At 42.0% G+C, this 13,963-nt stretch overlaps 1 protein-coding gene across 12 annotated transcripts in view; it reads left to right on the top strand.

The window, feature by feature from the left end:
• The window catches only part of dock7 (dedicator of cytokinesis 7), a 133,882-nt gene that overhangs the window by 81,778 nt on the left and 38,141 nt on the right, over window positions 1–13,963 (top strand). For all 12 annotated transcript variants that reach the window (XM_078407527.1, XM_078407528.1, XM_078407530.1 and 9 more), the window contains 6 exons: window positions 376–546; window positions 1,610–1,749; window positions 3,716–3,885; window positions 8,466–8,620; window positions 9,412–9,594; window positions 9,989–10,124. In XM_078407527.1, coding sequence (XP_078263653.1) covers window positions 376–546; window positions 1,610–1,749; window positions 3,716–3,885; window positions 8,466–8,620; window positions 9,412–9,594; window positions 9,989–10,124 — 955 coding nt within the window. The remainder of the gene's footprint in view (window positions 1–375; window positions 547–1,609; window positions 1,750–3,715; window positions 3,886–8,465; window positions 8,621–9,411; window positions 9,595–9,988; window positions 10,125–13,963) is intronic.

Raw genomic sequence — 13,963 nt, forward strand, 5'->3', positions numbered from 1 at the left:
TCAAATTGCCCAGGGAATAGCTGTCTTGTTATTAAATAATTATTGACATAAGTCATCACTTGAAAAAAAGGAGTAATCTTAACATGAATTTTAAGTGTCACTTATGTAGATTAGCAGAAAGAAAGAAATTGCATTATAATAAATCAAACATTCCCCTTTGAAAATGACTCCATGAAATATTACCACTGTTGGCAAATCATGGCTGACAACACACACAACCAAGTCCACCATGACAGGAAAATATATTCATAGTGACTGATATGTCAAATAAATTATTTATTTTAATTGTACATATGTATTGATTGACTTTGCCATTTTTCAATGATTTCCATGTCTTTATAAAAATTGTATCTGCTGTTTATCTGTTTTGTGCAGGTTTCCTCAAAGCTTTATGCATTGCAGACATCAAGTATGCTTGTATCACTGAGATTAGACTTTCTGCGGATCGTTTGTAGTCACGAACATTACGTCACACTGAATTTACCATGCAGCCTCCTCACGCCTCCATCCTCTCCATCCCCCTCCGTTTCTTCTGCAACTAGTCAGGTAGAAATCTTTATTGCGTATTGATTTGAAACTTAAAACAAAACAAGTATTGGCCAAGGCAGCAGACAGGAGATAGTTGGATAAGATTATTGAATAAGATTACTCAGAAAGATTAGGGATGTGGAATTAATGGTAAGTTGGCAAAGTGGATTGAAAAAATATTGGGAGGGAGGAAACAAATCTGAAGCTAAGAGCAGTGCATCAGAATGGTTGGAAATATTTTATGATGTCTCACAGGATTCTGTTGTGAGACCACTGCGAATATATCAGTAAGGTTAAGGGCGGTAGGCTTTGGATTTGCAAAGATACTTTAGGAACTTTTAATGAGAAGCCAATAAAATGCTTAGATGACAAAGAGTTTTTTGAAATCAATGTGCTTAAATTGAGGTTGTAAATTTAGAAATTAACTAAAAGTGGTAAAAGTGGGTTAACTATATGGTGGATGATTTAGAAGAGCAGGGAAGTTTGGAATTGGGTTTGCAAATTGTTAGAAGGGATATTTAACATGGATAAGGTATTAGAAATGTAATCAATACCTGGTATTTATGAGTAAATGTGAGAAAAAAAATATGGATCAGAGGATGTAATGGATAATTCCTATAAAATGTAGTTAAAATCATGGTTGAGGTGTGTCTTTTTTGCAATTTACCCTTCTGTTGAGGAAATTGGGTGAAAGATGGATTTGTTAGGTTGCTGTCTAGTATAAGCAAATAAAAAAGAAAAGAATAAATATTTTTTTCCTCAGGAAATATTACAGCGATAATTTGTGAGAGATGTTCTAAATTATGAAATAATGGGAAAGGTTAGGAAGAAACAATGCATCTTACAAATGAATGGACTGGATTTGAGGGAAATGGACATAATTAGATGAACGATGTTTCAATAGGTGACAAGAGAAACTGTTGTACACTTGGGTTTGAGAGGCAATGGACTCAAATCTATTATATTTTAAAAAAGGATGATGTTGAGAAAGTGAAAATAAATGTATGTAGGAACAAGGACAGATAATTGGGTGGGGTTGATTTGCATGTTGTAATTTATTCTATTGTGTTGAATTCTCTAGAGCTCTGGGTTTTCTACAATTGTCCAAGACCAGAAGATCGCAAATATGTTTGAGTTGTCAGTCCCATTCCGCCAGCAGCATTACCCAGCAGGCCTTGTGCTCACTGAGTTAGCACTTATTCTAGACCCAGAGGCAGAGAGGTAAGTTGGAAAATGTGCATGTTCATAGCATCTTTGCACACAGGTTGCTGTTACATGTCAAAGAAAGTATTCTTCTCCGGAGCAGTGGGGAAGTAGTGTACAATTTTATTTCTGCATTATTAGCAAATCTCGTGCTCTGACAGCATATTAGTTTATGATTTATATGGAGTCTTCATTTGTCTTGAAGTTCATCCTCATTTCCTAGTGCCAAAAGTACTGTCTTGTCGTGACTGTATGTTCTACTTAGTCATAGTCATAGTGACACAGTGTGGAAACAGGCCTTTTGGCCCAACTCGCCCACAGCAGCCAACAATGTCCCAGCTATACTAGTCCCACTTGCCTGCGCTTGGTACATGTCCCTCCAAACCTGTCCTATCCATGTACCTGTCCAACTGTTTCTTAAACGATGGGATCGTCCCAGCTTCAACTACCTCCTCTGGCAGCTTGTTCCATACACCCACCACCCTTTATGAGAAAAAGCTACCGCTCGGATTCGTATTAAATCTTTTCCCCTTCACCTTGAACCTGTCCTCTGGTCCTCGATTCCCCAACTCTGGGCAAAAGACTGTGCATCTACCCAAACTATTCCTATCGTGATTTTATATATAAGATCTCCCCTCATCCTCCTGTGCTCCATGGAATAGAGACCCAGCCTACTCAACCCCTTCCTATAGCTCACACCCTCTGGACCTAGCAACATCCTTGTAAATCTTTTCAAGCTTGACAATATCTTTCCTATAACATGGTGCCCAGAACTGAACACAATAATCTAAATACGGTCTCACCAACATCTTATACAACTGCAACATGACCTCCCAATTTCTATACTCAATACTTCTTTCCTGAAACTACCAGTTTCTGAATCAAGATCCAAGGCATGAGACCTACCATAGCATTTTCTTTCAATGCTGACCAGGGTGAATTTCTAGACAACTACTTTCCTCTTCTGTTCACTCGGCAATTTCACCAAAATTGTGAACGGCACAAAAGGGATTTTAGAACTGAATCTAATTCCAATGGGCTGTATTGCTTAACTAGATGGGGGTGGATTTTAAATATGGGAAAACAGTTAACCCCATGTTATAACGGACCGTATGGAGGGGGAATGGTGTCCGCTATCTCCGATTGTCCCCTATAACTGAGTGAAGGGGGTAAATATCAACTCGTTTAACCCAAGGCTGGGTGGGAGGAAATGCTTCGCTGGGGGGGGGGGGGGGGGTTAATGGGTTAATCATGGGGGAATTCACAGGCCTGGGAGCCGCAGTGCCCCCGACCCATCACGCAGTGCAACAGGTATGGCCTGGGATTCCCACCACTTTCATTTTGCTCGCTCTCTCCGATCTCACAATCGGAAGCACGCCACGTGACGCCAGCTCTTTGGGCGGTGGGGAGGGGGATGCAATGGGAGCCTCGTGCTCTTACCAGGTTACTGAGGCATGCGTTGCCAGGACGCCGAAGGTGCAGTGATGGGTGCTGTATCTGCATCCAACACCCCAGGATCTTGCTTCGTTGCAGCCACTGCAAACCCTTGACCAATGCAACGCTCTTCAAGAGTGTTTTACTGCCTGCTCTCTCCCGACGCAGCACTGCAGGCAGCCTGCCAACCTCCATCATGAACAGATGCCTGGGTCCTCCACAACCGAAATACGTTATTAAGAGGTCCTTAAAAGCGACATTAGACTATTCAGCATTAACCAATAATATTTCTCCATCTGTCTGCTACATTCAGAGTTGTCCCAATGTTATTGATGCACCTTTAAAGAAAAAGATGAGAACAGGAAAAGAATAAACCAAAATGGTGGGTTACAACTGTGATTTATTTTTCAAGTGATTTTAAGAGGATAACGTGTTAATATTTTTGTCCTAAAGCAAACCTGCCTCAGTAACTGTCTCGACAACAAATCTGTCTCTTTAATGAGGTTGGTGTAGTTTGGATAATCTTTACCAATAATCTAACATTTTACAGCTTGTTTGGATTACATAAGAAGGTCGTCAGTGTTGTTCACAACTTGCTGTCGAGTCATGATTCAGATCCTCGGTACGCTGACCCAGACGTGAAAGCTCGTGTGGCGATGTTATACTTACCACTCATTGGCATCATTATGGAGACTGTACCGCAGCTGTATGACTTCACAGGTAATTTAATCAATTTGCTACAGCACTTTATAACTTCTTTAGTATAAAGAATAGGGAGATGTCAGAATGACAGAAACAACATGGAAGGATTGCTTCAATTCCTTGGCCCACGGAATGAGTCTATTAAGAGCAATCCAGCTGGTCTACTGATCTTCCCTACTATTCTGCAATTTTTTTACTTTCAAATATTCGGCCAGCTCCTTTTAAGATGCAATGCATTTCCGACTCTAAATACTTGTTCTATAAGAAAAGCTTTTTGCTGTGGAGGCACAAGGAACTGCAGGTGACAGTTTACAAAAAAATGCAACAGAGTGTTAGAGTAACTCAGCAGGTCAGACGGAATCTCTGGAGGACATGGAGAGGTGACCTTTTGGGTGGGCATTCTTTAAAGTGATTGTAGTAGGATGGAGAAAGATGGAAACGAGGTGGAGGCGGGTCAAAACCTGACAAGTCATAAGTTGATACAGGTGAGGGGAGGTTTTGATTAGGTGGGTGGACAAAGGCTAGAGATGTAAAGGAGCCAAAAGGGTGTAAGAAGGAGAAAGAAGGAATGAAACGTGAAGCCAGAGTAAGGGATGTCAGTGGAAGGGGACGCGGGAAGAGAGGAAAGGGGTGTGGTAGGGTTAATGGGGAAAAATGGACCGGATTGGGTACAGGGTAGGTTTTTGGAGAAAAGGTTGGAGGGGGGGAGGGGGGAGGGGAGGGGAGGGGGGGGGGGGGGTGGCGAGTGGCGGCGGCATCATTCTGGCAATGGAGGGGGCTAGGATAGAAAAGCGGGATGGTATTTTTCAAATCCTTTAATTGAACAAGGGATTGCGTTCTCATCAAAGTGTTCACTTTAACAGATTTTGCTAACAATTGCAATTATTAATGCAGTTGTACGTGTAATTAGCTGTTATTTGGTCTCATTTAAGATCATTATCCATGGTGCTCCTGAGGCCATCAGGCTTGATTAAGATACTTCCCCTGGTCAACAGCTTGTTGTACTGCATTGTCAAGGCACACCTGGTGAAGCACTCGGGTTTTGTGAGCATCTTTGGAAATAGTTTGCAACTGGGCACTTTTTTCCATTCTCAACAAACTTTTTTGGAAAAGTTGATTTGCAACATTAAGGATATCTCATTCTGAAAATTCATTCAAAAAATATTCTATTGAAATACATTTTATTACAAACATATATTCTTGAACATAACTTTCATTTGAAATCATGAAATTTACTCAAGCCACTTCCTACTCTAAGGAGAAAGGTAGATCAGAAAGTGTTATGAGCATGAAAACTGCTACAAGTAGATGCTAAATTAGCAGAACAAAGGAGCAGGATACTTAGTTCAGTTTATTATTTGCACACATATCAAGATAAAGTGAAATGATGTTTTGTTGCGTGTTACCCAGTCAACAAGAAGGCAATACATGATTTTGATTAAGTTGTCCCCAGTGTATAGGGATAGGATAAAGGGTATATTATTTAGTGCAAGATAAAATCCAATTAAAGATAGTTCTCTATCTTTAGGATCGTGCTCTTGCTGCTGAGAACATGGTTCAGTTGCCTGATAACAGCTGGGAAGAAACTGTTCCTGAATCAGGAGTTGAACGAAAGTTTGTGTATATGGGAAAATCAAAAGATGGATATAGATAAGAAAGGGGATAATTCCAACCAAACACATGTAGTCAAAATAAGTCTTCCCCATCATAGTGTCTAATTCAGTCCCTTAACATATCTAAAGCTTTATTTAAAAAATCAGTCTTTAACATATCTAAAGTTTCATCATAACATAAATATTGACTGTACTGATGTATTTGAGAAAAAGAGTCAGTCATTGGTTACTTACAAACGATCTCATGCTCTGGGTAGGCTGGAAATTTTGCACCTGTATTGTGGCTGGTAGTATTTAAATGTCTACAAAGTACCTGTTGTATATTGTGTAAACTGGCAATATCTTCAAAGAAAAATCTAGACTTTCTCTTTTTATAGGCAATTTGTGAATTCTTGCTGTACCACTTTCCTGTTCTATCTCTTTCTGTTTGATTTTCACTCCTTTTTTATGTGAGATACGTTTTTCAGTTGTTCCTGCTACATTTTTCTAGTTTGATTTTTGTACTCATTTATTTCCTGTGTTCCTTCCTGTTCATCTCCCATTCTCTCTGGTTCTTATTCCTTTTGCAAATGATCCTTAGACATCTGGATTCTCCAGATCCAAATCCCACCTGGACTAAAACAAAAGTAATTTTATATCTATGAGAGATTAAATTAGTTGTGGGACAGTCTCAGCCTCATTGATAGTTATCTTGAGATTGCCCATGAATTGGCTCGAAACACTGATGTAAACAGGCATGTGAAGTTTCCGCGGATTTCCGTGTTTTAAAAATCAATTTTCTGCGCTTTTTGCATGATTTCTGCGTTTTTCACTTTGCCAAAATCGCATTAACCAATGGAGAAATTAAAAAAAAAGAAAAGAAACGATGTATAGACTTGTAATGAACACTAGGGTTCCGCTAGAGGTTGCTAGGGGTTCTGTGAGAAATCCCCCGCGCCCTGGAAGTGTCCCCGAAAATGTGGCACCTAGGCTGAGCAAGGCAGCCAATCTCGACCTCATCGGGACTTCCACGGCCGTTCGGTGGGTTGAATTTGCAACCTGCGGCCGGGGCTCTGGAACTCCAGCCCAGCTGGAGCCAGCACATCTATCCCCATAGCCGACTTCCTTGGCCGTCTGGATAAACCAGCAAAGGTCTGGAACCAAGAGTGCCAGAAAATCAGTGGTGGAGCAGTAATGAGTAAATATTAAATTTAAGTGCAAGATTATATGATTAAATTAATTAAAACAATAAAAATCAGAATCAGAATAGCCTTTATTGTCATCCAAAAAGATGTTTTTGGATGAAATTCCGTTAACCACAGTCCAACAATAAGAAGCAATAAAAACAAGCAATAACACACAATCACAAAACTAACATAAAACAAAAAAAACATCCATCACAGTGAGTCTCCTCCAGTCACCTCCTCACAGTGGAATGTCAGAATGCCAGAATGTCTTTCTCTTCCCTGCCGTCTTCTCCTGCGGTCAGGCTGTTGAAATTGCCACGTCGGGGTGGTCGGGGCTCCCGACATTGAAGCCCCCGCCGGGCGTAGAAAATCCCGCGGCCTATTCCAGGCCGCGCCAGACGGTGAAAGGTCTGCAGCGGGCCAACCCAAGCCCCGCGATTCGGGGTGGGCGAAGACGCTGCCGCTGGCGGAGCTCCCGAGGTCGGACCCCACCCAGGGACCTGCGGGCTTCCGACGTCCACGCGGCCCGCAGCCTGCGGCCGAAGCCTCCGAAGGTGAGTCGCAGCCGCACTCGCAGCGCCACCACAGCCTCCGAAGACAGCCAGCTCCGCAGATGGTATGTCCGGTCCGCGGGCTCTGCAAACCAGAGCCCCAGGTGGTCCCAGTTTGGCCGATGGTAGGCCGCAGCGTGAACGGAGACACCACCCAGAAAAAAGGTTGTGTTTCCGTACAGAAGAGACAATTTTTTATAGTTCCCCCCCCCCCCCACACATAGCACACAACTACAAAAAAACACTACATCACATCCAAACACTCCAATTAAGACAAAAAACAACAAAAAACACAAAAGACAAATGGACTGCAGGTGAGCCGCAGTTGCTGCGCAGCGCCGCCAATTAGTATACAGTGACATATTCACATTATTTTGTAATGTCCGCTTTTACTTTGAAATGCAATAAAAGAGGCTTGAAACTGGTAATTTTGTGTATAAATTTTCCAATTTTTTGACCCTCACTGTACATCTCGTGCAAGCCCTCGGCTCTTTTCCTCTTTTTTTTTTACCTCACTCACATGCCTGTGTAAAATTAAAAATATTACACTGGCCACACTTCCAAGGTACACTCCCAAAGCTAAAATTGATGTCCATTATAAGAGGGAAGCATTGTACATTTAATCCTTGATAATCTTATCTAGCAATAAATTCGAAATTGTTTGTTCCCACCACTGAGATCTCTAAGCTCTTTTATTTTAATAAAAAGATCCACTTCTGCTGAAAGAATGTCATGCGGCAATGTTAACCCAATTTTCCCCTCTCCACAGATGCTGCCTACCCTACTGAGTATTTCTAGTGTTTTCTGTTTTTATTTGTGATATCAAACATTATACTTTGAACATGAAAATGTGAAAAATGTTGCTGGTAGATGAACAGATAACCAATTCTTGTTAATGTACTTGTATATTGTGTAACCTGGCAATATCTACAAAGAAACATGTGCTTGAAAAGGATTTGATCACAGAAACGTTTCTGTGTTTGGCTGGTGAATTGGTCTGATGTCAGGCAACCAGCCACCAACCTGGCTTTGTAGGAAACTAACCATGCATCTATAGAGCACATGTACTTTACCAAAAGAAGTAATTGCAGACCTTTCACAAAAACTGAACTATCTTTTGGGTTATAAAAGTATATCAACTATCTCAGAATATATAAACCATTAAATAAGCATCTTTTTTTTGAGAATGACTTTGTTGATAATGTTTCAAGCATCATGTAAGATATTATTTTTCCTAATTTCCCCTGCTCTGCCTGCCCTCTCTCAAGAATCCCAAAATCTGCGAGGTCGTCCTAACGTTGCATCTGCAGATGATTATGAGACGGAGAGCAGCAGTATGATCAATCAAACTGTCGCAATGGCAATCGCAGGAGCATCCGTCCCTCAGCTTTCTCGGCCGAGCAGTTTCTTGCTGACATCTGGGGTAATGCAATTGACTTTATTACGAGAGGGTCCAAATAGAGGCTACGGCTCGTAGAGAGAGAATAAAAGAGAAAATGGGATAGGTCAATTGTTAGTGGTTAAGTAACGTTTACAAGATTTTAGATACCACAATTTTGAAAGAATCAGAGAAGATGATGCAGCAATGATGAATTTTAATGCAGTGAAGGAAGTGTAATTTGGAGGACAATGTATTTGTAACACCTTTCCTGACCTCAAGGCATGCTGAAGCTCTTTGCAGCCTATTGAACATCTTTGGAGTGTTGCAGTGAGGGAATGCGGCAGCTGATTTGCAGAGTAAAATAAAGCTGCATAATCAGCAGTAAGATGAGTAATCAAATCATCTGTTTTAAGGACGTAAATTGATTTTCCCCAGGACGTTGAAGGGACTCATCTGAGAGTATCATTGGATCTTTTATGTTCACGAGGAACGAGGGGGTGGGGGTCAGTGGACAGTTATGCAGTTTAGCATTCAATTCAATAGAGCATCTTGACTCAAACACTCACTCTCCATTGCACTCTAATATTAACCTGGATTATGTGCTGGGTTCTTGAATTGGATGGAACAAATGACCTTCCAATTTAAAGGAAAAAGTGCAGAGAAGCCAATCCCTCACAGACGGGAAAATATTGATTACCTGTGTATCTGATGAAATAATGACAGAATGGCCCATGAATAAAAGTAAATATGCACCAGTATCAGAATCTTAGTCATTGCTTTATGGCAGAAAGTTAGAATTCAAATAACCAAGTTTTAACTGTGATTTGTTTTAGAGTGGACGGCCGTGTACTACCTTCTCTGCAGAATCAAGCCGCAGCTTGCTGATTTGTCTTCTCTGGGTTTTGAAAAATGCAGATGATGTGATTTTGCAGAAATGGTTTGCGGATCTCTCTGTCCTTCAACTAAACCGCTTATTGGACTTGATGTATCTTTGTGTGTCCTGCTATGAGTACAAGGTATGAGCCCCCAAATCACTAAACTTCCCGATTTTGCTAATGCAAGATTCAACATTTAACCATGAAACAGTAATAACAAATTGACTATATTTCTCTGTGACAGAATGTTAATGAAAAGCCATGATCCCTAGTTTACTCCTATTTAATGCACTTTGCTACATGTGTATATTTGTCAGAAGATGATTGAATTGAACTGTTTAAATGCACTCTGTAGTTAAATGCCCTCTGAACGTTATTGTCCCTGTTCGCAAACCCTAACCCGAATGCCGTCTTGAAGATAAAATATTGCAAATCTGAAGCGAATTACACACTGGACATAAAATAGTACCACAATAGTCACATACACCAGTTTCAAAAGTTACTGAGCTGCCTATTTTGTGTCAAATCGGAACAGGGCAAGAAGACCTTTGAGCGAATGAACAGTCTCACATTCAAAAAATCAAAAGACATGAAAGCAAAACTTGAAGAAGCGATTCTAGGAAGCATTGGAGCTCGTCAGGAAATGGTTCGGCGTAGCAGAGGCCAATTAGGTACTTTAAGTCTGTTCACCTGTACCACCATGTTTGTCAGACCCCATTCCAACTGTTGGCACCTTTCTCCGGACACTTCTCATTTCACATGGACTCTAGATGAACTGGTGTTTATACCTACGATATGTAACCACGATTCAATATTTCATACCAAGTATTTGTTCTACCATGCACTTTTACCATGTATTCTTAATATAAATAACTACAAAATAGTTGGTTCAATCCAGATTGTCATTGCATTTCACAATTTTTTTAAATTAATTTCTTCAACCAAATTTTTTTTTTCCTCTCCCAAGAACAAGCAATTTTCACAGGCAGCAAGACAGGATGGCACAGTGGCGCATCTGGTCAAACTGCTGCCTCACATCGCCGGACACCCGGTTCGATCCTGACCTCGGGTGCTGTCTGTGTGGAGTTTGCACATTCTCCCTGTGATCACGTGGGTTTCCTCTGGGTGCTCCAATTTCTTCCCACATCCAAAGATGTGCAGGTTTGGTTAATTGGCCTCTGTAAATTGCTTCTAGTTTGCAGGGAATGGGATAACATAGAATTAGTGTGAATGGGTAATTGATGGTCAACGTGGACTCGGTGGGCCGAAGGGCCTGTTTTCATGGTGTATTTCTAAATAAACTGAATTAAAATGAACACGAGGGAAAAAAGCATATTTTTAAATTAATTTTGTAAACATTTTACAGGTGAAATAAAGGTTGGAATATATACATGTGACATGTGAAGTTGCAGATGACATAAAGCTGGGTGGCAGTGTGAACTGTGAAGAGGATGTTAGGTTGCAGGGTGACCTGCACAGGTTGAGTGAGTGAGCAGATGCATGGCAGATGCAGTATAATATAGATAAATGTGAGGTTATCCACTTTGGTGGCAAAAACAAAGAGGCAGATTATTATGTCAATGGTGTCAGGATAGGTAAGGGGGAAGTGCAGCGAGACCTGGGTGTTCTTGTACACCAGTCACTGAAAATTGGCGTGCAGGTACAGCAGGCAGTGAAGAAAGCTACTGGTATGTTGGCCTTCATAACGAGAGGATTTCAGTATAGGAGTAAAGAGGTTCTTCTGCAGTTGTATAGGGCCCTGGTGAGACCACATCTGGAGTATTGTGTACAATTTTGGTCTCCTAATTTGAGGAAGGACATCCTTGTAATTGAGGCAGTGCAGCGTAGGTTCACGAAAGATTGATCCCTGGGATGGCGGGACTGTTATGTGAGGAAAGATTGAAAAGATTAGGCTTGTATTCACTGGAGTTTAGAAGGATGAGAGGGGATCTTATAGAGACATATAAAATTATAAAAGGACTGGACAGGCTAAATGCAGGAAAAATGTTCCCAATGTTGGGCGAGTTCAGAACCAGGGGCCACAGTCTTAGAATAAAGGGGAGGCCATTTAAAACTGAGGTGAGAAGGAACCTTTTTGCCACCCAGAGAGTTGTGAATTTGTGGAATTCTCTGCCACAGAGGGCAGTGGAGGCCAAATCACTGGATGAATTTAAGAGAGAGTTAGATAGAGCTCTGGGGGCTGGTGGAATCAAGGGATATGGAGAGAGGTTGGGCACAGGTTACTGATTGTGGATGATCAGCCATGATCACAATGAATGGCAATGCTGGCTCGAAGGGCCGAATGGCCTCCTCCTGCACCTATTTCCTATGTTTCTATGTTTCTAAGCTAAACTATCAAAACTTTATTTACAATTACGTTTCCTTCAAAATCTTATCAAATTTTGAAATATTTTACATAATCATAGGAATCCGGGGCACCATTCAGCCCATAATGTTCCGGATGGCGCTTACGATGGCTGCCACAGTGTACTGCTCCTTGCTGTTTTGTATGTGTTTGTTCGTTTGTGTTGTCTGTGAAAATCTCACAAAGATCACTTTCATGAGAGAGGTATATATAATATAGGAAAATAACTGCAGATGCTGGTACAAATCGACGGTATTCACAAAATGGTGGAGTAACTCAGCAGGTCAGGCAGCATCTCAGGAGAGAAGGAATGGGTGACGTTTCGGGTCGAGACCCTTCTTCATGAGAGAGGTACTCATTAACATCAGACATATGGTGCCTCCAAACATCGTTCCGGATTTCTCTCACTCGCTGGACATACATGCCGGGGGGGCTGTGGCTGTGTTCAAAGTCTTGAGACAGAGGAGGACCCGTGGGAGGCGCTCTGGCGCACCACCCGACTCCAGCGACAAGGATTACGCACACCGCTCCCGAGTATATTCCTTGTAAATCTACATTCTCAACAACACTGTGGACGAACTGCAACTCCTGCGCCACACAAACAAGGACTTCTCTCGGGCTTCACCAAGACCTGGCTGTGTGAGTCGACCCCGGACAGCGTGCTGCAACTGGCTGGCTTTCAACTACACAGAGCGGATGGTGAAGCAGAGGCAGTGGGAAAAACAAGAGGGGGTGGAATATGCTTCTATACTAACCACGACTGGTGCAGCAATGTCTAACTTCTGTTCCCCCAATCTAGAAACTTTCTTTATGAACTGCAGACCCTTTTATTCTCTGAGGGAATTTACCTATTTTATTCTCGCTGAAGATTACACCCCCCCCCCCCCCCCAAGTCTGCGTACGTGAGGCGCAAACGCAACTCGCTGACCAGGTGTTGAGGGTAGAGAGTGATTTCCATGGTCAGTTTTGGGGGACTTTAACAAGGCTAACCTCAGTTGAGTGCTCCCTAAGAACAGACTTCATGTTACCTGCCCCACCAGAGGGGAGAGAACACTCGATCACTGTTACACTTCAATCAAGAACGCATATCGCTCTGTTCCTCGGGCGGCTCTGGGTCTCTCTGATCATTGTTTAGCTCACCTTATTCTGACCTACAGGCAGAAACTAAAATCTGCTAAACCTGTGGTCAGAACAACGAAAAGGTGGACAAGCGAGGGCATTGAAAAGCTACAGTCCTGCTTTGACTGCACTGTTTGGAATGTGTTCAGGGAAGCAACCACAAGCCTCGATGAGTACACCGTGTGACATTGTGACATCCTCTGTCAGTTGTTGCAAGGACAGTTGCATTCCCACTAAGACCCGGATCTGGTTCAACAAAGGCAAGCCCTGGTTTACAGCAGAACTCAAGACAGCTCTGCCAGTCGAAAGTTGAGGCCTACAGGAGCGGGGATGCAGACCTCTACAGGCAGGCCAAGTACAAGCTGAGAAGAGGAATCAGAGCTGCCAAGGAAAGGTACTCCGAGAAGCTGAGGAGCAAGTTCTCAGTTAATGACTCTTCAGTTTGGAAGGGCTTGCAAGAAATCACCAGCTACAAGAGGAAAAAACCCCACTCCTTGGACAACTGTCAGCTGACCAATGACCTGAACAAGTTCTACTGCAGGTTGAAGAAACAGAAACATAACCCTGGGATATCCCCCCCACCCCCCTACTGGCATATCTGTCTTCACATGCTCCACACATCTCCATTAAACTTTCCCCTTCTCACCTTATAGCCATGCCCTCTGGTGGTGGACATTTCCACCCTTGGGAAAAGATCTGACTGACTTCTCAATGATGAGGAGGCCCTTTGTTCCTTTATGTCCTTCCCAACATCTGGGGGAAAATCCTATGTGCCTCAATTCCTCTCTCTTGATTTCCCTCTCTCCCTGAAGCTAATTCTGTCTTACTAATGTCCATTAACTCCATTTTGATTCTTCTAATCATTAACCTACATGGAGGGTGATTTACTGTAACCTATTAACCTGCTTACCTATTTATACTTTTAAAATCTTGTTTACAAAATGGTGATGCATGCATATTTAAATTGGTAATTAAAATCTTTAAGTAAATACTTTCTATTGTTTGTCCTGTCCCTTCACATACCAC

Source organism: Rhinoraja longicauda, chromosome 11, assembly GCF_053455715.1.
Source record: "Rhinoraja longicauda isolate Sanriku21f chromosome 11, sRhiLon1.1, whole genome shotgun sequence".
NCBI lineage: Eukaryota > Metazoa > Chordata > Chondrichthyes > Rajiformes > Arhynchobatidae > Rhinoraja > Rhinoraja longicauda.